Source organism: Rhagoletis zephyria, unplaced genomic scaffold, assembly GCF_001687245.7.
Source record: "Rhagoletis zephyria isolate East Lansing unplaced genomic scaffold, Rhagoletis_zephyria_1.1 Rzeph_scaffold_00163, whole genome shotgun sequence".
Taxonomy (NCBI): Eukaryota; Metazoa; Arthropoda; class Insecta; order Diptera; family Tephritidae; genus Rhagoletis; species Rhagoletis zephyria.
The window spans coordinates 198,581-222,754 of NW_016157247.1; the positions used below are offsets into that span (position 1 = coordinate 198,581).

The following is a 24,174-nucleotide window of genomic DNA, read 5'->3' on the forward strand; positions in this document are numbered from 1 at the left end:
AGCGGAAATTTATATTTGAATTAGCTGTACTGTTACTTGGGGTGTGTTCAATGTGTGCAAGCACCGAATCTGCCATTGCACGATTTTCGCTTCTGACGTTTGCCCTTTTACAGACTTCCGTCATTCAACCGTCAAGCTAGAAACAGTGCCGCTGCAGCGGCAGATCAGATGTTTCTGTTTAATTATTTTTGCATCCAATTTGCGTAAAATCATGCATGCGACGTAGAATGAAGCGTTTTACAGAGAAAGTGCATCATGAGCAGCAACAAGAAGTGGTATGGGTAATGCGCGAAGACGTTGTTACACCAGAGCAACAACAAGGGAAACGGAAACCAAATGCGGAAGAGGAAAATGAATCACTTAAACTTCCAATTGTTTACTCAAACAGTTATGGAGTACGTTTTTGTGGCATGGAAAAACTGCATCCCTTCGATGCCGCTAAGGGAGCGCATGTTTTGAAAGTATGTACTTATGTATGCAAGGTTTGGCTTAAATTAATAAATTAAAAGCGTTCATTTCCAGTGCCTACTGCACAGCGAAGTACTCTGTCCCGGTCAGTTTTATGAACCAACAGAAATTACAAAGGAAGAGCTACAAAAAGTACACACACGCCAATATTTACGTAGTTTAAAGGTAAAATACATCAGTATATTTTATATGCGTACGTTGATATTTATTAAATTGTCTCTCATTCCGCTCAAGTGGAGTCTGAATGCAGCTAAAATATCGGAAATCCCTTTGCTTCTTTTTGTACCTAACATATTTGTGCAGCGTGGCTACTTACGTCCCATGCGCTTCCAAACTGCTGGCTCTATATTAGCCGGAACTTTGGCTCTGCGGTACGGTTGGGCTATTAATTTGGGTGGTGGATTTCATCATTGTTGTGCCTATAAGGGCGGTGGCTTCTGCCCATATGCCGATATAACTTTGTTAATCACAAAAACATTTGAAGAGGAGCCTGATGTTGAGACAGCTATGATTGTCGATTTAGATGCACATCAGGGTAATGGACACGAACGTGATTTTCACGATAATAATAAAGTTTTCATTTTGGACATGTATAATGCGTCTATATATCCGCGTGATCATGAAGCCAAATTGGCCATACGTTGTGCTGTGGAGTTGAGACCGCGCACCGCGGATGAAATTTACCTGAGGAAATTGAAGAGGTACATATTCATGAGCTCTCATTTGCCGTATTTGTAATATAATGTAGCGATACATAATCTGAATTCTGTTCTTTTTGTTGTCCTTTGGTAAAAGGTCTCTAAAACATTCCTTGAATGAATTTCGTCCCGATTTATTGGTTTATAATGCTGGAACAGATGTCCTCTTAGGAGATCCACTAGGTCTACTCTCCATTACGCCCGAGGTACTTATGGTGGCGTCAATTGCATTTAACTTTTACAATTAAGAATGAATTGTCATTTACAGGGTGTGATGGAGCGTGATCAATTTGTTTTTGCCACTTGCCGTGAACAGCGCATACCTATTGTAATGTTACTCAGCGGCGGTTATTTGAAGTCGTCTGCTAAGGTCATAGCCGACTCTATTGTTAATCTAAAAGCCAAGGGTTTACTTGCCAGCTAAATGCTATAAAAATATTTGAGATCTTCAACAAACATTTTTTACAAAACGACTTAGTCGTTTGTTCCGCAACTTGCGCTCCTTGCTCAAATACCGAAACGCAATTAAGATGAAAATTCTATGTTTTTGTTTAAAATATGTACATGTTCCTGTAACTTAAGAGTATTTAAACAAAATTGCTTAGATCTGCTATATACATATTTTTAATATTCATGTATGTACGTATACAAAGCTGTAACTGATCGTAACTAAATTTGTGATGTAATATAAACAAGAAGCTTAACATTCCATCAATAAATTGTTAAAATATAAAAATATACAGAAGAAATGCAGGACTATACTTTTTGTCAAGTGTTCCAAAATAAGGGTTTTAGAACCGTACTACATTTGTATGTAAGTTCATATCGTAACCTAAGTGGAAAATCGACCTATCTCAGCAGCCAATTCGATAACGCCCGCTACTGTTTAACTTTTATATTTCAAAGCTCCCTCAACCACCAGAGGGAGTCTCGATTGTCTCCTATGCCGACGACTGCTCGATCATGGCGACTGGGCATGGAATTGATGACCTGTGTTTGAAAGTAAACGGCTATCTCTCCGAACTTTCTCGCTTCTTCACTGCAAAGTGTCTAGCCCTCTCCCCTACGAAATCCTCCGCGACCCTGTTCACAACCTGGACGAAGGAGGTCAGGCTACCGCTGGGGATTCACGTCGATGACACACCAATTCCGACGGTGAATAACCCCAAAATACTCGGAGTAACATTCGACAGCCTGCTCTCCTTCTCTGCGCACTCAACCGCTATTGTCAATAAAGTACAGAGCCGCAACAAGGTCCTCAAGTCGCTAGCCGGCAGTACTTGGGGCAAAGACAAAGAAACGTTGCTGGCAACATACAAGGCAATAGGCCGGCCGGTTTTGAACTACGCAGCGCCAGTGTGGTCGCCAGGGACTAGTAGGACGCAGTGGACGAAGCTACAGACGGTACAAAATACGGCACTTAGGACAGCGACGGGATGCCTCCTGATGTCGCCTGAACACCACTTGCACGGCGAGGCGCAAATGCTCCCAGTTAAGGAGCATAATATAATGCTCTGCAAGCAGTTCCTGATAGGGAGCCACAGAAGTGGCCACCCAAGCAGACAGCTGCTTGCAGAGGAGCCCTCGCCTAGGCACGTCAGGAGGCATCTATATGAACTGACGGACGAAGTCCAGAGGTTCATTAAGCAACCTCTGGACCCGACAGCGTACAGACAGGCCCTGAACGGCATTCACAGGGACTCAGTCTCGAGTTATGTAGACTCTAGACCTGTGAATGCCGTTCTAGGCATACCACCCCCGGACATAGACGAGACAGAGCTTCATCTGCCTCGGGAGACACGCACTACACTCGCTCAACTTCGCTCCGGCTACTGCAGCAGGTTAAACTCCTACTTGAGTAGGTTGAATGAGGATGTGCCGAACGAATGTCCGGCATGCGGAGAGACCCCACATGACTCGCACCATCTCTTCGCATGCCCGGAAACCCCGACACCCCTAACGCCCTTGTCCCTGTGGACAGATCCCACAGAAGCTGCACGCTTCCTAGGGTTGCCGTTAGTGGAACTTGACGACAACGACTGAGATACCAACCGATCTGGGCGGGGTTGTTGTAGCCGCTACAACAACAACAACATAACGCCCTGTCTCAGAAAACTTTTCAGGCGTTCTTCAATCAAATTCTGAAGTAGGGTGTTCTTGAAAAGTTTTCTGAGGTAGGGCGTTTTCGAACTGGCTGCCGAGATAGGTCGATTTTCCACTCAGATGACGGTATGTTTGTAGAAATATCCATTTAAATCATTTTCTGAATGCTCAGAATTTGTGAGTCTAAAATGAGTCTTTCTTTCGTCATATATATGATTCTGAGACCAGTCAACCAGACTGACTCATAACGGATTCTTTTGGGGTCATAAATTCTGTGTTGAACAAAAGAAACAAAGTTCAAGTAGAAGTAAAAGTTTATTAATAATCAGAATTATAAATAGTATTTGTTTTTAAGAAACAGAAAGAATATGCTCTTTTCAGACTCTTTCTTGAGCTCATAATGAGGGTCACAACTCAGAATTCTGAGACTTTTCTGACTCTAAAATGAGTCCGAATATTTATAGGGATTCAGACCTTATTTAATGTAGAAATAAAAAACTTGTTAGAAAAATTTAAAATGCTAACATTTTTATTTTTATAGGTTTTCGGAATTTTTTAAAAAGTTAGGTTTTGACAAAATATAACGAGTTAGGTCATTCTATATTATGTAAAGTAATAATTAATATTTCATACACATAAGGGTACAGTCACACATATTAAATAACTACCAATGAAAACCAATATTTCACGTTTTACACGCCTTATGCTAACTAACTTGTTCCTGCAGCTGAACTTTTGCCTTGATTGACAAAAAAATAAAATCTTCATTTATATAAATGTTTGTTATTTTCGTTAAACGATTTCATCTCACTTTATTATATATAATCGTTCTTGCCTGTGTACAATGTTATTGTTCATATTAAAAACACATATGCATTATTGCATTTTAAAGAAAAGTTAACGAACACATTTGTAATTCATTTGGCTAACTAAAATGATATGAATTTATGTGTGCCGTTTTTGTAAGTGTTTATGTATGAACTAGCAGTTTTAGATCATTTCCTGAAATAAAATAAAATTATTAATAAAGCATCTATACATACATAAGTAATATTTATTGGTCTTAAATGTATATACAAATAATGTTATACAATTTCGACTTAGTGTAGATAATAAAAGGCCAAATAAGTAAATTTACAATTTAGGTTTTAAAAAGAGAAAATACCTAGTAAATAGTTGAACGTAGCTTAACAAGAATATCGCTTTAATTTATTGGCTTTATAATTTTCAATTTAAAAAAATAATGCACACTTATGTGCCAATATGTATGTACTGCAATTTGCTGGGTCGCACATATTATTAACTATAGTGCACTATACGAATATCTGGAAACATTAAGTAATACAAAGTTGTAATTAGTAATGAAAAGGAATATCAGTTTGTCTTTTATAGTGTGTTTTAGTATGCATCAGTGCGCTTATGTTAAAAAACAATGAAATTACTAAACATATTGAATGATTGGTCTGCAATGAGTTGACGTACACAAAGTGCGTGTTATTGGAATTTATAAATTTAGTATAAATATCTAATTTTATATTACTTCGAAACGCCTGTACTAAAAATAGAATTAGCTCACAATGCACACAATGCCACATTACATAGTAAAATACGCTTTTAAATGGCTTATGTATAAAATTCAAGGAAAGCATAGTTTTTACTTTGCATTTATTGCCATAAATCTTTTTTTTTAACTCTATTTCCTACATTTTTTACGGTATTGTGGTTTTTATTTTGATAAAAATGTAACAACTTGGCAGCAGTCTTTAAGTGTAATACGTACGGCAACAGGAGTGTTCGTCTTTGTATGCATTCGCTTTTATCGAGCATATGCATACAAATATGGTATACATACATATATGTATGTACGTTTAATATGTTACCAATTAACGAGTGCTTCTGTGTATGCTGATGATGACATGTTTTTAACAGTTAGTTAAAACGAACAGAATACTTGTGCATTGGGACTGACAGTGGGAGATGTTTTGGTGTACTTGATGATCACAAACATATCGATGAGTAGAGAATACATTTTTTGTCGCTTTGTTGAGTGTATATTGCATGTTTTGGCATGTCCAATAAATATTTAAATTAGAGAGACGGTCCATTAACTTATGTTTACAAGGTATTGCTTTGTTTGTATTATTATTAACAAGCAGTCGGAGCCGTTAACCTAGAAGAAGGCAACAAAAATTATCTTTCGATTTACATAATAAGTTTTTATAATGGTTTGCGAGTTTGTACTAATGAATATATGTATACATACAATGCATGCCAGTTTTGATGACAACGATTTAGTAAACATAGATATGTTTCTGCATAAACAATTTTCCATGCCTATCTTTACAACATGCATGCAAATAATTATATTAAATTAGCTAATATTAAACATAAATGCATATTATGATTACATAACGGAACCCGGAAATAAAATATGGTCGAATCTTGAAAACATTAGACGAATATTCAAATGATTGATTCTTCGATTAACATTAATATGTATGTTAATCAAAAACATAATTATATGTAGTGCATCGGGATTGCAAATTTCGACAATATTTTCATCATATATACATACATATCGCCGTTTAAAGTACAAAACCGCGCATCAACAAAATGCAAAACCGCGTATGTGAGGTTGCATAAATTCTTTTCTAGAGTTAAAACACTCATATTTCAAAATAGTTCTCTTTTTTATAAAGCAATTGCATTTGTTACTAGTATATTTCAGAAGGAATGAATAAGGATTGAGCCAAGAGCTTGAGTGAGTAAATCCAATTTTTGGCAGCAAAGCGGTTTTGCAGAATGACGATACGCGTTTTTATACTTTAAGCGACGATATGTATGTATATCCAATGATGATACATAAATACAAACTTCAAAATGTGTATGCATGAGTATGCGCTTTAAACGTGCCATATGAGCTGCAATTCCCGCTAAGCAAGGCTAATACTACTTACGCATCGGAACTTCTCGTTGCGCCTTCGAAAAGCACATCTGAGCGACTGCTAATGATGTAAACCAAACAAAAGGAAATTATCAGCACAACAATGCCTATAGAGAGTGTGACGATTTCATGTACTCTGGATGGCCGTAAGAATATGCGAGCGCTGAAAGACATCCATGTCGACTCAGTCCAGGTTGAGTATTCACCAGATTTCCAGTCATAATCTAAAGAAGAATAAAAAGTCGTATTATTACAATTATTATTATTATGGGATATGAAATCAAGTAAAACAAATTAACAAAGAAATTTTATTAAATATTAAAAATGCAAGTGAAATCTACTAAGGTTACCGCAGCTAAAACAAATGCCAACTTACTATCGATTGAGAATGCTGGACTTAGAGCGTGGCTATAGTTATGAGTCGTGCGTCGACATTCGCCTTCATCTTTCTGGCCGTTTATCCATAGCAGTGGTAATGGTACACAATCTGCACGGGTAATATTAGCTTCTACGGAAGACAGCAGTAACCCAAACAGGCGATATGTCCAACCGGGGGTTTCTTGTGTATTAGATGCAACGCTGATATAGCTGCAAGTTATTTGTTAGTAAAAACACGTTTAATTAAATGGATTTATATATAATCTTTGTAAATATAATCACCGAGTTGGTGGAATTGGCAGCCCAGGAAGACCATTTACAGGCGAAGCGTTTTCGAATAGCCGACAATCAGCTGATTGTAGAAAACAATGAAGCAGTTCATCAACTAATATGGGACTTGCGTATCGCGAGGCTGTATACTCTTGACCTAAGAGCATTTGCGTCAGTGTCAAGGCTATACTCGTGGACACGTTACGTATCTTAATTTGTACCGAATCGGCAGTGAAATAATTTAATGCTTCATCTGTTGACATAAGTTTAGTATAGTCTTGTTCAGTATAGTTGCCAAAGGTGAAGTTTAAGTTTGCCGCATTGTCATAGATGGAGTGATAGTATCTGTTCGTGGGTTTCGAGTTTAAAATCAATGCAGGAAACGCTGGCTTTTTGCGTAAGAATGATTGTGCTGAAGTTGGCGGCAAATTGCTGCCTATACTTAGCTCAAATTGTGTATTGAATTTTTGGCCCTGCGAATTCAACACCATGGCAAATGATTTCGCACTTTCGGTTGCAGTTAATGTATGCACGTTTATTGTCGACATATCATCTAATGTCCCAATATCGATCAATAAATCAATATTCTCAAATGAGATGGGTGATGTATGTGTCGATCGTGTAGGGAAATCTAAATTTTCCATATCAAAGACGATGCGCTGCGAGCCGATGTAGTCATACGATTCGCCATTGAATATGAGAAAAAGTATGTTGATTTTTTTGGTTAAGTCCGAATAGCTACTGGGCAGGTACTGCTTTAAGGTAGCAGCTAAACTCATTAGCGTAACATAGCCTGTTAGCGAATCCATGGCACCGAGACCTGCAGGATGATATTTTTTTTTAAGAAAAGATATATTAAAGCGTGTTAGGGTTCTTAGGGAATTCAATTATGTATTACTCACCTAGGCCGTCAAACATTGACGTCGTATCCATCCGGCAACTGATTACAATAAACTTTTCATTTGGATCGACTTTGCGTACTCCCCTACTTTCCCCTGCTGCGGTATTTTCTGAGTATTTACGCGGATAAAGGGTACCGTAAACATTATTGCCCTCCAACGGATCGCAATATACAGTGCGCGATAGGTTGTTGATGAAATTCGAACGGCGCATGCACACTTCCGAACTAACCGCTCCCACCATAAAAGTTTTGACCTCCACAGAGCAAAGGCTGCGTGTAGCATGTCCATCATAATCAAAGTTATTAAATTTGGCAAAGCAAGATTTCAGTTTATAGACCTCCTCTTCGTCGGCTATGTAATATATGGGAAAGGGAAAGTCTTCATGAAGTAGTCCGGTACCCCAAGGATTCCATGAATTCTCCACATTTCGTGTATCGCATGTGGCAGTTTCTTTGCTGCCGTTCAGCAATAAGCCACTGTACCGATTTGGACACGTAAGTTCATGTGAAAACTGTGTCATTTTATCGACTTCGTTGATGAGCAAAACTACAGATATATTTTGTGGGCCTGCATTTTTCAAACGTAACATATTTTGACGTGTGAATAGATGAGGTGGTATCATAGGCGCATATGGTGGCGCAGGTGGGTTACGCAGTAAGAACTCAAAGTCTTCTACAACTTGTATGAGGTGCAGTGCACCAACGGAACCAGATTGCCCCGCTATTGAAAAGAATATCAGGAAAGTTGATTCAAAACTTGCAGGTGAAATCATACAAATGTAGGTGGGCGGATACTTACATGAGCAGCCTGTCTGATGTGTGCCATTGAGACGCCTGAAGCAGCCGGCGCCACTTATGGGAGTATATATTAGGTCGTGTAATCGCTGACTTTCGGCGGCTGGCAAGTGTTGCGTGGTGCAAAGTATGCAAAAAAAGGAAATGAAAATAAACGATTACTTGTGAGTCATTGATAACAATCTATTGCAGCTGCCAACTCAAACCGTTAGAAATGCACTATTCAACCAATTAATATCCCTAAATCTTTACAAATAACGTTAAAATAAGATATGTATTTTTCGCTAGATGTCTAGACCACCAAATTTACGTCAAAATGGGTATTAATTTCGCCGCCTAGTGCATGATACCAATGTCTGTACTTGACGTGGCGTAGACAACTTACCGAGCACGAGATTTAAGCCGATCACTTTGAGAACTAGCAAAAATGTGCCAGATTTTAATAAATACCACATTTCCCACTTTAATCTGCCTAAAATCGTAACAAAATCGAATATTTTCGCACAAATTGAAGAATACTATTCCATTTGGTGCAGCTGACTGCTGTTGTCTTTTGAGATGAATGATGTGGGGTGTGTTCAGTATGCGATACAATGCTCAAGTGTACGTTGAGTGCTATCACAGCTAGAACTGCGTTAACCCTGCATGGGCGAAACAAATTAAAATATAAAAAACCCCAAATATGTAAATAAAAAAACTAAATGAATAGTTACAAATATGTATCTTCGTATCCTTGATTAAGCCCGAAACTAGGACTTCGATACTTGCCTAACATTTTGCAGTTTCGCTTGTTATTCATACTAAGATCTACCAACAGATTTACGTTCGTCTTTTTATCAAATGAGACGAGGAAAGTTAATAGGGTAATATGAGTCGAAAAAATTGATTTTTACAGCGATTCTTATATTGTGCGATGTGGGATTCCAAACTGTTTCTAATGCAACAAATCACTTTCTAGCTGTATTCGTTTTTTTTTTTTAACAAATTCACATCATAATGGATGTACTGACAAAAAACATAGGGGTATATTCAGAGTCGAAGTAAAGTCGATTATAAAATTAGTTGTAGCTTTTTTGGCAGATATTCTACTAAAACTATGGCAAAAAGCTGCAACTAACATAAGAGTCGACTTTACTTACATCCAAATTCACGAAAACAATTTAAGTGAAATATGATTTTATTTTTTTAACTGTTCTTCGCCACCCAGATTGATGTGGTCTCCGTATCGCGATCAAATATACTTTTTTAAGTATAAACAATCTTAATATTAGGAATTCATCTGCAACAACTATTTAAAGGTTTATTTACTTTATTTAATAGATGTAGTACTATAAAATTGTTAAGAGCGAACTAAAACTAGCACAGTGCCTATTTATTGACGCACACAAATATGAAATGATTGACGCTTTCTTCTTTCGTGCCTACTGGACAACCATCAGCCGTGGTGCGATGTTCATCGACATTAGCTCCTGGAACAACAGCTTGGCAGCGTAGGGCAAACGAACCTGTGATATTTGTGTTTTATTTTTGCAACCTTTGCACTCAAACGTATTATTGCGCAAATTAGCTATAGCGATAAGTCCACAGAAGTTGCAAACATGTACGCGATATGGATCGGAGACTTCGAAAAGACGCTCACGTAGAAATTGGGCGGCACCGTGAGATATCTGACAATCACGTTCCATCTCACCGAAACGTAGACCACCATCACGCGCCCTACCCTCCATAGGTTGACGTACTAAAATCTGTACGGGACCACGGGCACGAGAGTGGATCTTGTCGTCCACCATGTGCTTAAGACGTTGGTAATAAGTAGGTCCTAAAAATACTTGGGCATTGATTTTACGGCCAGTATGACCATTGTACATGACTTCATTTCCACGCAGATGATAGCCGTACTCTTGTAGGAAAGTGGAAATTTTTTGTACGTTGACAGCATCGTTGAAAGGTGTAGCATCACCTATTTCGCCCTTATTTGAACCAAGTTTGCCTATAAAATAGTGCGAAAAAATCAACAACCCCTAACCAATTGTATATAAAATATGTATATACCTTGTAGACATTCGATTAAATGGCCAATTGTCATACGAGATGGAATAGCGTGAGGGTTAATAATAATATCGGGTGCCAGTCCCTCACATGTAAATGCCATGTCTTCTTGACGATACTGGATACCACAAGTACCCTTTTGACCGTGACGTGAGGCAAACTTATCACCAATTTGTGGTATGCGCACCGAACGAACACGAATCTTACAGAACTTATAGCCCTCACTATTAAGTGTTAACATCACCTGATCGACAATACCAGTTTCGGAATTACGTAGGAAGGTGGACGCATCCCTTTTAGTAAAGCGCTTTGTAGTGCCATCGAGCTGAAAAATAAGAGTATAAAGTATGAAATAGTCAAGCAGCATTTAAACTTGTTTACTTCATCGTCATTTTCCGGCAAAGTAATCGTTTTGCCTATGACGACATCATCTCCTGAAACACGAATACCTGGCGCGATAATACCATCATCATCTAACTTGTCATAATGAGCATTACGCATGCCTTGACAAGTCTGACGATTGGGTTTTTCGAAATTTTCTTCCTGGTCACCTATGCGCTTGTTTTCAGAGTCCTTATATGAACGGTAGAAAACCGAGCGGAAGAATCCACGCTCTACAGCTGAAGCATTCAAGATGACAGAATCTTCTTGGTTGTAACCAGTGTAACATAAAATAGCTACTATTGAATTGATGCCAGCTGGTAGTTCTCTGAAACGCAGATATTCCATGGAGCGCGTGGTGACCAATGGCTTCATTGGATAATAGAGTACGTGCGCCAAAGTGTCCATCCGAACATGAAAATTGGTAATGTAAACACCCATGGCTTGTTTACCTGTTAAGACAAAAAGGCGTTATGTAATAATATTTGTTTAAATATTGACATAATTAGCAATTATACCCATAGCGCTTTGATAAGTATTACGTGGACTCTGGTTGTGATCAGGAAATGGAATAATAGATGCGCATACACCCAAAATCATGGCCGGGTGAATTTCGCAGTGCGTGTAGGTCGTACAGTAGGCATAATCTTTGTCTTGCTTCAAATCGTAGGGAGACATAGCAATCATCACAGTTTCCTCTTCCAGGGTATCAATATACTCAACTACACCCGAAGCAACCAAAACTTGCCAACTGTAGTTATTGTAATCACGCTCCTTTAACATGTCGACATGAGTTTTCTTCAATAACAGCGAACCATTTTCCACAATTAATAACGGACGACAAATCCGTCCAGCATCCGTGTAGATTCTTATTTCACGATCGCGAATATCACGAATCATTGATACCTCAGAAACAATAATATCCATCTGACGTCGCAATTTGCGAAGAGTTGCCATTAACTGTTCTGGATCACGATGTATGCCGACCCAGCAACCGTTGACGAAAATTTTCGTTGCATCGGCGATAGCTGAGGGTGCAATTTCTTCGAGATTTTCCATAGACCATTCCTCCAAGAACTCTAGAATAGGAGAGGGTTGGGAACCCACAGATATGTACGCCATAAGAGCCAAATTCTTTACCAGGCCGACAGCGGCTCCCTCGGGTGTTTCGGCAGGGCACAACATGCCCCACAATGTATTGTGTAACTGACGCGGCTTGGCTAGTTTACCATCGCGACCAATGGGTGAATTCACGCGTCTTAAATGTGACAATGTGGATGCGAATGTTAGGCGATTCAACACCTGAGAAACGCCAGCACGAGCTTGATGTGCCTTTTTCTGGTCACCCCAATTGCCAGTAGCCAATGAGTAACGTAAGCCGTCGGTGATGATATTGGTTTTGATGGCCAATTCCAAGTTGAAGTCCTTTCCACGATCAATAAATTTTTGTGTGTACATTCGTACTTCTTTCATGAGATTTTTAAAGAGGCCACGGAATAGGAAAGCCAATAGGGGACCAGCAAGGTCCAAACGTTTATTACCTAGATTATATAAATTTGATATACGAAATTAATAAGCAATTTATTCATCTACTCACCATAGTGATCGCGATCATCAAGTTCTCGACGACCCAGTGAAGCTAATAGCAGACGATGCACCATATAGCCCAAAAAGTATGCTTTTTTAGTTTCACAGAAATCGGAAACTCCTACGTGGGGCAGCATTTCCTTTTGTAAAATTTCTTTCGCATACTTAATACGTTTGTCTTTCGTTACACCTGGTCGTGCACCCCGCGAACCAATAAAATTAAGTGCCACGTTTTGCTCTTGCACGACGAAAGCTTCGTCAAGTGACGGTTTCACCATTTCCATCATTTCAGGATCGTCAAAATCGTATATTATATGCTCCAAAATATCACGATCAGCTACGAAACCCAATGCTCGAAACACAATCATGATTGGAATTTCTTGCTTTATGTACGGTAATATAGCGATTATGCGCTGACCGATTGCTGATTTTTTTATGTTTTGTGAGCCACGTGCCATCATATTTACCCACAACGTTGACGTTGGTCTGGAGCTGTGCTCAAGACAAGAACGAATTTCAGATTTGAATGCATATTTACCATCCTTCATGCTGAATACATAAACAGTATTGGTTGCCATTTTTTCCTGAGCAATTAACACTTTTTCGGAGCCGTTAATGATAAAGTAGCCGCCTGGATCTAATGGGCATTCATTCAACTCTGTCAAATCACGATCTGTGAGCTGAGATAGCAGACAATATGTCGAACGCAGCATAATAGGAATCTTTCCAATGAATGTTTTCTGATGTTGTGTTTCAACTGGGTCGGCACCTTCAACTATCTTTGTTTTTGTTATATCCACATACAGTGGGGCAGAGTATGTGAGATTGCGTAAACGTGCTTCATTAGGCATCATAGGACTTGGAGAACCATCCTTTTCCCAATGTGTGGGCTTGGATAAGTAGATTTGTTCGAATTTTAGTAAGAAACGAGGCTATTTTTTGCGAAAGGAAAACTTGGTTAAAAATTATATTCATTCCAATGTACGTACATTTATTGTACGTATGTACATATGTATATAGCATGAACCATGCGTATATAGTACTCACGGGTGTTTCAATTTCACCAGAGGTATGCTGTGCTTCAGCTTGCAAATCTATTGCGGGTGAATCCTCTACAATGCGCTGCACAGACATTTGAATAAATTCATCAAAACTGTCCAATTGCTGACGCACCAAACCCTTTTCGTCAAAATATGCGTTAATAACAATCCAACAGGCCTCTTGCCACAACTCATGGGAGATTTCCTCCGCATTTTCTTCCTCATACATTTCTATAAGGAAAAGTGGTAAGTGGTGTTCGAATGAAAATATATCTGTATATCCAATCACTTACCATCATCGTCGTACATCATTTTGTTTGTTGGAAAACACTCAAAGCAACTTGTGCAGATGTATTACTTCATGTAACTTTTAATGTTAGATTTTTATAAAATTTCACAAAAACCAGAAAAATATGCCACAAACAGTAGCACCATAAGCGGTACTAGAGAAATGTCAATATGCAAGATGACTTTTTATAGCGATGAATCGATACAAGTATACCCAAGTATTTTCTTAATTTCCCAAGTATTTTTGTATTCGATATTTTTTACTGCGATCAAAGTAGGTATCGAAAAAAAGTTTTGCATTATAAAGAGCACTGAGCTGAAATTAGTCGAGAACGCAGAACGTGTACTTAAACGCAGTCTGTATAGGGATGAAACGATACGAGTAAATACAAGTACATACTCGATACTTTTCGTTCGATACCAAGTAATTTTAGCATCGATACTTTTGAACCAAGTACTGAGTAGGTATCGAAAAAAAAGTACTCGTATCGAAACCCGATACCAAGCTAAATTTTGCTCCAAAATTGTTTCCTCTATTTTTATGCCTCATATGAATCGCCCTGTGCTTTTGGCAACTTAATTGCCAGCGAAAACCGCGAGAAGGCGCCAAAGTCGACGTAATGCAAAGTATACACGCTCCAATTGTTTCACCAAAGTTGAGGGTTTGCAACGTTTACACGGCCAATTGTTCGAGTGGAAGGTTGAAGTGGATGAATATTCAGTACAGACGTTTTAACGCGATTTAAAGACACTGAGTAACTCTATTATTCTTCGCGCTGTAAACATTAGCGGGCAATACTAATGGTAGGGGCAAATAGCTCTGATATTGAAGAAAATATACAAAGAAAAAAAGTTGTTTCAAAATATAAAAACAATTCTTAGAAAACACTAAAATATTAAACGTATCCCAAGCACAAAAAATGTAAACGCTATTATTTATTTGCATTAATTGGAATTGATTCATGCAAAAAAATCTATCTAATTTATATTTTTTTTAGTTGTGTCCCTTTTGAAGAACGTGTGGGATATGTTTTCAATAGACATAAATCAAAAATTTTATCGAAATATGCAAATNAAAAAGCACCAAATTTTTATCGGAGTATTTATTTAAAGGACTTTATATGCATAAAAATATTTATGTAGGGATGCTGATTTAAATTAATAAAAATCAATGTTTCTTGCTCGACGGTCGAATTTTTTCTGTTTTCTATAATTAGTGATAGAACGATAAGAGGACCAAGTACAGAATATCGATACTTCTCATGAGTACTGAGTAATATCGAGAACTCGATACTTTTTCACAAGTACTAAGTAAATATCGTGAATGCCGAAAAGTATCGAAGAGTTAAGGGCGCGTATTCATAGTCCAGGAGCGAGATTCTGTAACCAGTTAGCGAAAATTTTCGGATCGCTATCGCACTTTTTGACGCATGATATAAATGTTTTTGCGTCAAAAAGTGCGATAGCGTTTCGAAAATTGTCGGTAACTGGTTACAGAATCTCCCCCCAGTTTTCTACATTTGCATTTTATTTTCAAATAAAAGTTATTTTTAAATACATGTATGCGTCGAACAATTATAAAATATTTTAAAAACTTGGAAATAAGCTTTTTGTTATAAACATTTAGTTTACGTATGTAAAACTAATTTATCGGAAGTTTATTCCAAAAACTCCGTTATATCAGATTACAACTATTAAGAGCAGTGACTATTCAATTTACAAATAGGAAGAGGTGAAAAAAGCAAAGCATTCTGTTTTTTTGTTTACTTTTTGCGTTTGCTTTGAGAATACTTGGAAGTACGAGTATTATCGATACTTTTTTGCAAATATGAGTACTGGCATCGATTCTTTTTTAGAGTATTCTATATGAGTACTAGTATCGATACTTTTATAAAAAGTTCTATCACTATCTATAATGCAAAATTTTCGTCCAAGCGACGAAAAAATTCTTGTTCTTTTTTTCTGATTTGCATCTGTGCCCAGCGTTGCCGCCTGGCTTGGATTCAAGAATAATTTATAAAGTTTTTCCTGACTGTTAGATAGATAATTTATGAGGTATGCACTGCGACCTAATGATCTATTGTGCCCTCCACTCTTCACAATACTTTCTCCAAGCCAACATCCTCCAGGAAGTCCCAAAGCTTCTTTGGGTATAAGGAGTGAATGTGCTCTAACTGTGGCCACATGGAGCCCAAACTCCTCTCACGTCTTCTGCTGACTGCATCACACTCAATGAGGATGTGGAGTTGCGTTTCACTGGAGACGTCGCAGAACCGGCAAAGGTCATTCGGTCGTAACCCCAGTTTATACCTATGCCCTCCCAGTCTGCAGTGTCCTGTAAGAAAACCTGTTAATATTCTCAGCCTCTCCTTTGGGAGGCTAATTAAGCTTTTGAATCTAACCTTGTTGTACCCTCCTAGCAGGCTTTTTGCCTGTCGCATACCTACCGAACTCTGCCAGTTCGAGTCCCTCATATTGTACCTCTCCTCCCTGAGCTTTTCCGTAATAGTGTTGGAACCCACTCCCAGGAAGGGCTCAGGGCTAATTGAAGTAATGGCTGCCGCTTCTCTAGCGAGATAGTCCGCCGCTTCATTCCCCTCCATTCCCATATGGCCAGGCACCCACGCCAGTTTGACGTTGTTGTGCCTACCAAGGGAGTTGAGCCTCTCTATGCACTCAAGGACTAGAAACGATTTAATTTCGAAGGATAACAGAGCCTTGAATGCCGCCTGACTGTCACTAAGAATTACAATCCTCTAATTACGGTATCCTCTATTAATGATGGTCTCCGCACACAAGTAGATGGCGTAGACTTACCTCTTCCATGACCCTCTCTAGTGAAATTGAGCAGAGTTCTTTTGGCCGCCAGTTCTATAGTTATGTACAGGGGCTCGACTTCAAGGACCACTTCTAGCGCTGTCGTCGGACACGTGCGCATCGCTCCCGTTATGCATACATATGCCAGTCGTTGTAGCTTAGTGAGCGATTGTCTCCCAGTAGCCAGAGTAGTTCTTGAAACCCAGGCCACTGCCCCATATNTCTATAATGCAAAATTTTCGTCCAAGCGACGAAAAAATTCTTGTTCTTTTTTTCTGATTTGCATCTGTGCCCAGCGTTGCCGCCTGGCTTGGATTCAAGAATAATTTATAAAGTTTTTCCTGACTGTTAGATAGATAATTTATGAGGTATGCACTGCGACCTAATGATCTATTGTGCCCTCCACTCTTCACAATACTTTCTCCAAGCCAACATCCTCCAGGAAGTCCCAAAGCTTCTTTGGGTATAAGGAGTGAATGTGCTCTAACTGTGGCCACATGGAGCCCAAACTCCTCTCACGTCTTCTGCTGACTGCATCACACTCAATGAGGATGTGGAGTTGCGTTTCACTGGAGACGTCGCAGAACCGGCAAAGGTCATTCGGTCGTAACCCCAGTTTATACCTATGCCCTCCCAGTCTGCAGTGTCCTGTAAGAAAACCTGTTAATATTCTCAGCCTCTCCTTTGGGAGGCTAATTAAGCTTTTGAATCTAACCTTGTTGTACCCTCCTAGCAGGCTTTTTGCCTGTCGCATACCTACCGAACTCTGCCAGTTCGAGTCCCTCATATTGTACCTCTCCTCCCTGAGCTTTTCCGTAATAGTGTTGGAACCCACTCCCAGGAAGGGCTCAGGGCTAATTGAAGTAATGGCTGCCGCTTCTCTAGCGAGATAGTCCGCCGCTTCATTCCCCTCCATTCCCATATGGCCAGGCACCCACGCCAGTTTGACGTTGTTGTGCCTACCAAGGGAGTTGAGCCTCTCTATGCACTCAAGGACTAGAAACGATTTAATTTCGAAGGATAACAGAGCCTTGAATGCCGCCTGACTGTCACTAAGAATTACAATCCTCTAATTACGGTATCCTCTATTAATGATGGTCTCCGCACACAAGTAGATGGCGTAGACTTACCTCTTCCATGACCCTCTCTAGTGAAATTGAGCAGAGTTCTTTTGGCCGCCAGTTCTATAGTTATGTACAGGGGCTCGACTTCAAGGACCACTTCTAGCGCTGTCGTCGGACACGTGCGCATCGCTCCCGTTATGCATACATATGCCAGTCGTTGTAGCTTAGTGAGCGATTGTCTCCCAGTAGCCAGAGTAGTTCTTGAAACCCAGGCCACTGCCCCATATGTCACTATTGGCTGTACTATCATGGTGTAGAGCCATCTTAGGATCCTGGGGCTGCAACCCCAGGATTTTCCCGACAGACGCTTACACACCAATAATGCTTTCGTAGCCTTGGATGTGGCCTCATCCACATGTTTCTTCCATAGAAGTTTGGTGTCCAGGATTAGTCCTAGGTACTTCACTTCGCTGGCGACATTGGCCAGGACCCCATCCAAGGTAATGTCCCTCATGCCCGGTAGGGCCCTTTTCCTAGTGAAGGGAACGATGGCGGTTTTTGCTGGGTTTATACTCAGCCCTAACTTGGCACACCATTCCCTTGTTAATCTTAGGCCTCTTTGAACGATGTCGCAGAGGGTGCTCTCAAACTTCCTCTAGCAATGATNGCTTTTGAATCTAACCTTGTTGTACCCTCCTAGCAGGCTTTTTGCCTGTCGCATACCTACCGAACTCTGCCAGTTCGAGTCCCTCATATTGTACCTCTCCTCCCTGAGCTTTTCCGTAATAGTGTTGGAACCCACTCCCAGGAAGGGCTCAGGGCTAATTGAAGTAATGGCTGCCGCTTCTCTAGCGAGATAGTCCGCCGCTTCATTCCCCTCCATTCCCATATGGCCAGGCACCCACGCCAGTTTGACGTTGTTGTGCCTACCAAGGGAGTTGAGCCTCTCTATGCACTCAAGGACTAGAAACGATTTAATTTCGAAGGATAACAGAGCCTTGAATGCCGCCTGACTGTCACTAAGAATTACAATCCTCTAATTACGGTATCCTCTATTAATGATGGTCTCCGCACACAAGTAGATGGCGTAGACTTACCTCTTCCATGACCCTCTCTAGTGAAATTGAGCAGAGTTCTTTTGGCCGCCAGTTCTATAGTTATGTACAGGGGCTCGACTTCAAGGACCACTTCTAGCGCTGTCGTCGGACACGTGCGCATCGCTCCCGTTATGCATACATATGCCAGTCGTTGTAGCTTAGTGAGCGATTGTCTCCCAGTAGCCAGAGTAGTTCTTGAAACCCAGGCCACTGCCCCATATGTCACTATTGGCTGTACTATCATGGTGTAGAGCCATCTTAGGATCCTGGGGCTGCAACCCCAGGATTTTCCCGACAGACGCTTACACACCAATAATGCTTTCGTAGCCTTGGATGTGGCCTCATCCACATGTTTCTTCCATAGAAGTTTGGTGTCCAGGATTAGTCCTAGGTACTTCACTTCGCTGGCGACATTGGCCAGGACCCCATCCAAGGTAATGTCCCTCATGCCCGGTAGGGCCCTTTTCCTAGTGAAGGGAACGATGGCGGTTTTTGCTGGGTTTATACTCAGCCCTAACTTGGCACACCATTCCCTTGTTAATCTTAGGCCTCTTTGAACGATGTCGCAGAGGGTGCTCTCAAACTTCCTCTAGCAATGATTACTATATCGTCCGCATAGCCCTGGCCGCGGATACCATTGTCAGAGAAACGTTGAAGGAGTTCATCCACTACCAGGCTCCATAGAAGGGGGGAATCGCTCGAACGAGCCCAGCGCCCTTCCGACTGAATTCTGGGTGAATAAACTTCTGGCCAGTTTCCAGTCAGATGGTCGCGGCCTGGTCCGCCCAACCTCTGGCTCCAGATCAATGGGAGTGGCCTCCGGGAAGTGTGCCTCAAGCAGAGTGATAGCTCTCTCTTCCAGGCTTCAAGTGTAGGTGCCGTCACTGCGTTTAAGTGCAAGTTCCGTTTCCACCGTTCCTCTAGCTAGAACCTTGTATTCGAAAGGTATTCGAAATACCTTCACAGAATGTTCTAAAGCTGGTTCTCTTCGCCTTCCTAATCTCTTTGCTGTAGATCGTTAGCTTAGCTGCATACTCATCCCAGCCTCCCGTGCGCTTGGCCTTGTTGAAGAGTCAGCGCACTTTCCGGAGCGCTGAGAGCTCCCTTGACCACCACGCGTTTTTGGATGCCAGGTTTGGTTTGGTCTCGGGGCAGCTGTAGTCAAAGGCGTCGGTCATAATGTTCGTTAGCCTGTTAACCTTATTTTCTAGCGAAATGTTCCCTCTCGAAACCCGGTAGGTTCAAAGCTAAAAGCTCTCTATATTTGTCCCAGTTGGCGTTTCTGGGGTTCCTCATCGGAGCGTAGGCCTTGACCTCCGCTCCCAGCACGAATTGGATAATTCTATGGTCAGATATGGAAGGCTCCGTGGACACCCTCCATTGTCTGACCAGATCGTTACCCATATTGTTGCTGAGTGTCAGATCAAGGACCTCCTGCCTTACTCTAGTGATGAATGTCGGGCTATGTCCCACATTAGTTATACTCAGATCTTCACTCAATATATATTTTAGTAACGACTCACCCCTTCTGTTAGTGTCGGAACTTCCCCACTCAATGTGGTGAGCATTCGCATCAGCGCCGAGGATTAGTGGAAGTCGGGCCTTTCTGCAGTGCGTCACCAGTCTTTGTACCTCTACAGGGGGTATGTTGTTGGTGTCCCCTGGGAAATAAGCGGCAGCGAAGACTAGGTCCTTGGGTCTTCCGTCCACCCTAAGCGTCACCTGCACTACCACTAGATCTTGTGTTAGGAACTCTGTAATGCAAAAATAATCAATATTGTTCTTAAGCACTACACATGCTCTGGGGCTCTCAGCAGAGAGGTCCCATATTACCTTATTTCTTACCCCTTCGAGGCCCCTTACCTGGCCTCTGTAAGTCCCCGGCTCCTGAATAAGTAATATACTCAGATCGTCCGTCGAAAACCTGCTTGCAATTACAGCCGAGGCTGCAATCGCATGATGCAGATTGATCTGGGCTACTTTCAAGGGCGGTGGGTGCCTCATCATTGCTCGTCGAGGTCCGAGAGCTGTAGATCGCCCTCGCTTCTACCGTCGAGTTCGAGCCGCCTCATATCTAGACCCTCCAGCAGCTCCTGTGTAGAGTGGACTTGCCCCTGCATGAGAGCCGCCCAGCTCTGCTCACCGGTGCCTCCTGGGCTCGAAGGTTGGGTTTGAGGTGTAGGCTGATGGGCCGACGCGCTGCCTGTCTCCGTTGGAGCAGGGGGATTACCACCTACCTTGGTCCCCTCTTCGCCCCCCTCCTTCTCGCCCGCTGACTTCTGTCGCCAGCGCCGCATTGTGACAAAGCTGAATCTGTAGTTCAGCTTGAATCCGGCCCTTCTGGCGCTACAGTACGAATCTTCGTCGATGCCTACATTAAGACGTAGACCGTTGTCCTCTATGACGCTCGAAATAACACGCCACGCAGGGGTGTTGAGCCCTACGTTTAGCGCCCTCAGCAACCCAAACGCATAATCTGACGATTTGTCAGCACTTCTCGGCAGGAAGATGGACATATTGTGCATTACGATATGTCATCGCCACGTTTGACACACAATACGGCCCCCATCCAGCTTTTTAGTTTCGGTGCAGCCTCCTCTAGCCATTTTGCCGTGCCCTCGTCTTTACAGTCCACTAGCAACATGCCGCGACGGAAGTATACTCCGCAGAACGCCAGCAGTGGGCGCCACCCCTTGAATACCTAATCCGTTATAGCGTCCTGTAGGGTAGTCAACTCCTCGGGACTCAGCGCCTCCGCAAGGTAGTCTCTAGGCAGTACCGCCACCCTGATGCCCCTAACAGCATCCGAGTAGCTAGGCGTCTGCCCTCCCCCACCCCGCGACGACGTTGGTTCCCAGTGCCTACCCTTGGGTCCCGATTCCTGAGGTGGTGGCTGCTCCCGTTGATTCTTCGGATTGGGAGTCTGGGGTGTTAAATGCCCGCTCTTCCGCTTTGCAGCGGGTGCGCTCTCGTCAGACCCCCTTTCCTTCTTACCTTCGTCGCTATTCTTAACGTCTCTGCGATCATGCCCACTCTTCCGCTTTCCAGCGGGTGCGGTCTCGCCGATACGCCTGTCTTGGTGGTGTCCCTTACCCCGCTTATCAGCGAGTGCGTCCCTACCTTTATCACTGTTGTGCCCACCCGTGCGCCTGTCGGCGGGTGTGGTCTGTTTGCGAGAGTACTCTTGCTTGTTGTACTGATGCCCGCCCTTCCGCTCGCTCGCGGGTGCGGTCGCTTTATTCTGCCCTGAGGACGGTATGGCAAGGGCCAGTTCCCTAGCCACCTCGGGTGTCTTACCTTTTTGCAGGTACCTCACATACCGTTTCGAGGCTGCCCCACTGAGGCCAAGTCGCCGGCGGTCATCTAGGGCGCCTGGTTGCCCCAGAGGCGGGAGTGTGGGTGGTTTGCCCGCCTATCCCGGTGGCGTTCTTTCTCTTGCCTCGTAGAGTCACGAGATGCCGTGAAGCTACGGCTGCGGGACCTATCCCGCTGAGAGCATGGTAGACGCCTGAGCTTGTGCTGGGTTCCTCGTCATCTTTTGCATGCTCTATAAATAGAGCTGCCTCAGCATCGGAGAGACTATTTAGGAAGTTCTTCCTCCGAACCTCTTGGGTGCTGAATTTAGGCTTAGTGTTAGTGGCTTTCTTTTCTTTCTTTTGCTCCTTGGTAGCCTCTTTGGTTGTATTTGTGTCATTTTCTTCTTTTTGTTTTTTGTTGTTGTTTTTGTATTGATTTTCTTTAGTTGTATTCATCTTGTTCGTACGACCGCGTGTCTGACTCGCCAGACGTAGCAGTCTATTGGTAATAGGGGGATCTCGTCGTCCGCCGCGCCAGCGCCCCTAGTCGCGGTAAGGCCACCGTTATTCCTCGAGGCGGCCCGGTGTCGAGATGCGCCGTTCTAATGCAGCCGGTTTCCCTCCTGGCTGCAAACCGTCCAATGGGCACGGTGTCGCGTCACACCTTGGATTAGGAGGTGGCAGTTGTTGGTCACCATCCGCCAGCGGCCCTAAGCTGAGTCAGGGTAGCGCGGATGCTACGAGAGCATTCGCGTTACCCTAATCCAGAGGAGGACCGGTAGACGATTTGGCTAAGCCCCCGCACCAACGACAAGGTGCCTGCCCAGCGGAGGTTACTGACTGTTTATATATTAAATTTATCTTCGTTTTGCATAATTTTTTCTACAATTCCTATCAAACGATAGCAAAAACAAAAAAAGAAACTTTAATGAACTATGTGTTAGTTTAAATATACACTGCAGTCTCTCATGATCTCGTCAACTAAAGGAACATAAGGAACTTTTCTATCCGACTGCTTGACACCTGAAACAAATCGAAATTTGATTTCCCCTTTTAATGTGCCTTATTTGAGCGCATAGTGGGATAAATCCCTTTTGTGTCAAAAATTTGTTGGCAAACATATGCTCGCTAATGATTGTCAGTGTGCCATGATTTTTGTTAATTTTAAGATTGCTTTTTTTCTTTTTAGATTCACAGGCTTGGTGTCTTCAAACTAAAAACAATAGCACCAAAAAACGTACCAAGCACCAAACTCAAAAACTTTTGCGTTTTGAATAAAGAAAAGCACTAAATTTAGTGCGAAAAGCACCAAGTTGGCCACAGTGCTAATTATGCTATAGCATCTTCTTTGAAAAGCAACCCATTAGAGGAATGGGAAGATATGCGCACTATATTTCCACAGCTATATGAGCAAGCCCGTCTATACATAACGGTTGTTGCGTCAAAATAAATAATCAAATAAAAAAACCTTTTAACCGCCTTTCAGGAAAACACTTTTAAAATTGATGCTCTTAGGAAATATAACAAAAAAGAAGTTCTTTTCTTAAACTTATTTTATATGAAATAACTTTAAAGGGTGAACACACCAAAACTGCGACACTTAGAAATTACTACCAGAAACAAACTAGAAGGCTTTGAAATTATTTTTTTTTGTATTATATAACTTGGAAGTTTAGATGTTATTAAAATGTTAAAATATTAGTTATTATTTGCCCCATATGCAAGTGATCGGTATTTTCATCGCACACGCGCCATCATGTTCTGCACGACTGCATCATCGACATTACGCGATGCGCACAACTACTTTGTTTTGCACTCTTCAATAATTTTCACTCGTTCACCTGTTTTCTTCAAGATACCTTTGACAATTGACCAATATTCCCCAATAGGACGTGGCTCTGGGCTATTGGGTGGATTGCAGTCGTGAGGTACAAAATTTATGTTATTTGCATTATACCACGGCAATGTGTCCTTGGCATAGTGGCAGGTTGCCATGTC

The 24,174-nt window shown here is 41.8% G+C and overlaps 4 protein-coding genes across 5 annotated transcripts; 1 reads left to right on the top strand and 3 right to left on the bottom strand.

The window, feature by feature from the left end:
- Nucleotides 1–131: 131 nt before the first annotated feature.
- HDAC11 (Histone deacetylase 11) lies at nt 132–1,744 on the top strand. Its single transcript, XM_017606659.1, has 5 exons — nt 132–461; nt 523–633; nt 703–1,169; nt 1,264–1,372; nt 1,435–1,744. The coding sequence occupies exons 1-5, from the start codon at nt 216–218 to the stop codon at nt 1,588–1,590; spliced, it is 1,089 nt and encodes a 362-aa protein (XP_017462148.1). The 5' UTR covers nt 132–215; the 3' UTR covers nt 1,591–1,744.
- Nucleotides 1,745–3,965: 2,221 nt separating this feature from the next.
- On the bottom strand, nt 3,966–9,147 carry Nct (Nicastrin). Of its 2 annotated transcripts, none has more exons than XM_017606608.1 (7): nt 8,943–9,147; nt 8,562–8,660; nt 7,764–8,483; nt 6,874–7,681; nt 6,590–6,801; nt 6,227–6,437; nt 3,966–4,594 (listed from the first exon to the last, which is right to left on the bottom strand). In XM_017606608.1, the coding sequence occupies exons 1-7, from the start codon at nt 9,010–9,012 to the stop codon at nt 4,573–4,575; spliced, it is 2,142 nt and encodes a 713-aa protein (XP_017462097.1). In that variant the 5' UTR covers nt 9,013–9,147; the 3' UTR covers nt 3,966–4,572. The 2 variants fall into 2 exon arrangements, with proteins under 2 accessions (XP_017462097.1, XP_017462090.1); XM_017606601.1 differs by lacking the exon at nt 3,966–4,594 and adding an exon at nt 4,950–5,439 and having other exon boundaries at nt 8,943–9,146.
- Nucleotides 9,148–9,821: 674 nt separating this feature from the next.
- On the bottom strand, nt 9,822–14,097 carry Polr2B (RNA polymerase II subunit RpII140). Its single transcript, XM_017606618.1, has 7 exons — nt 13,908–14,097; nt 13,622–13,845; nt 12,585–13,506; nt 11,506–12,528; nt 10,988–11,439; nt 10,610–10,931; nt 9,822–10,547 (listed from the first exon to the last, which is right to left on the bottom strand). Exons 1-7 carry the CDS (start codon nt 13,924–13,926, stop codon nt 9,979–9,981), a joined length of 3,531 nt encoding a protein of 1,176 aa, XP_017462107.1. The 5' UTR covers nt 13,927–14,097; the 3' UTR covers nt 9,822–9,978.
- Nucleotides 14,098–21,581: 7,484 nt separating this feature from the next.
- Nucleotides 21,582–22,632, bottom strand: LOC108355362 (uncharacterized). Its single transcript, XM_017606527.1, has 2 exons — nt 22,320–22,632; nt 21,582–22,252 (listed from the first exon to the last, which is right to left on the bottom strand). Exons 1-2 carry the CDS (start codon nt 22,630–22,632, stop codon nt 21,582–21,584), a joined length of 984 nt encoding a protein of 327 aa, XP_017462016.1.
- Nucleotides 22,633–24,174: the final 1,542 nt, after the last annotated feature.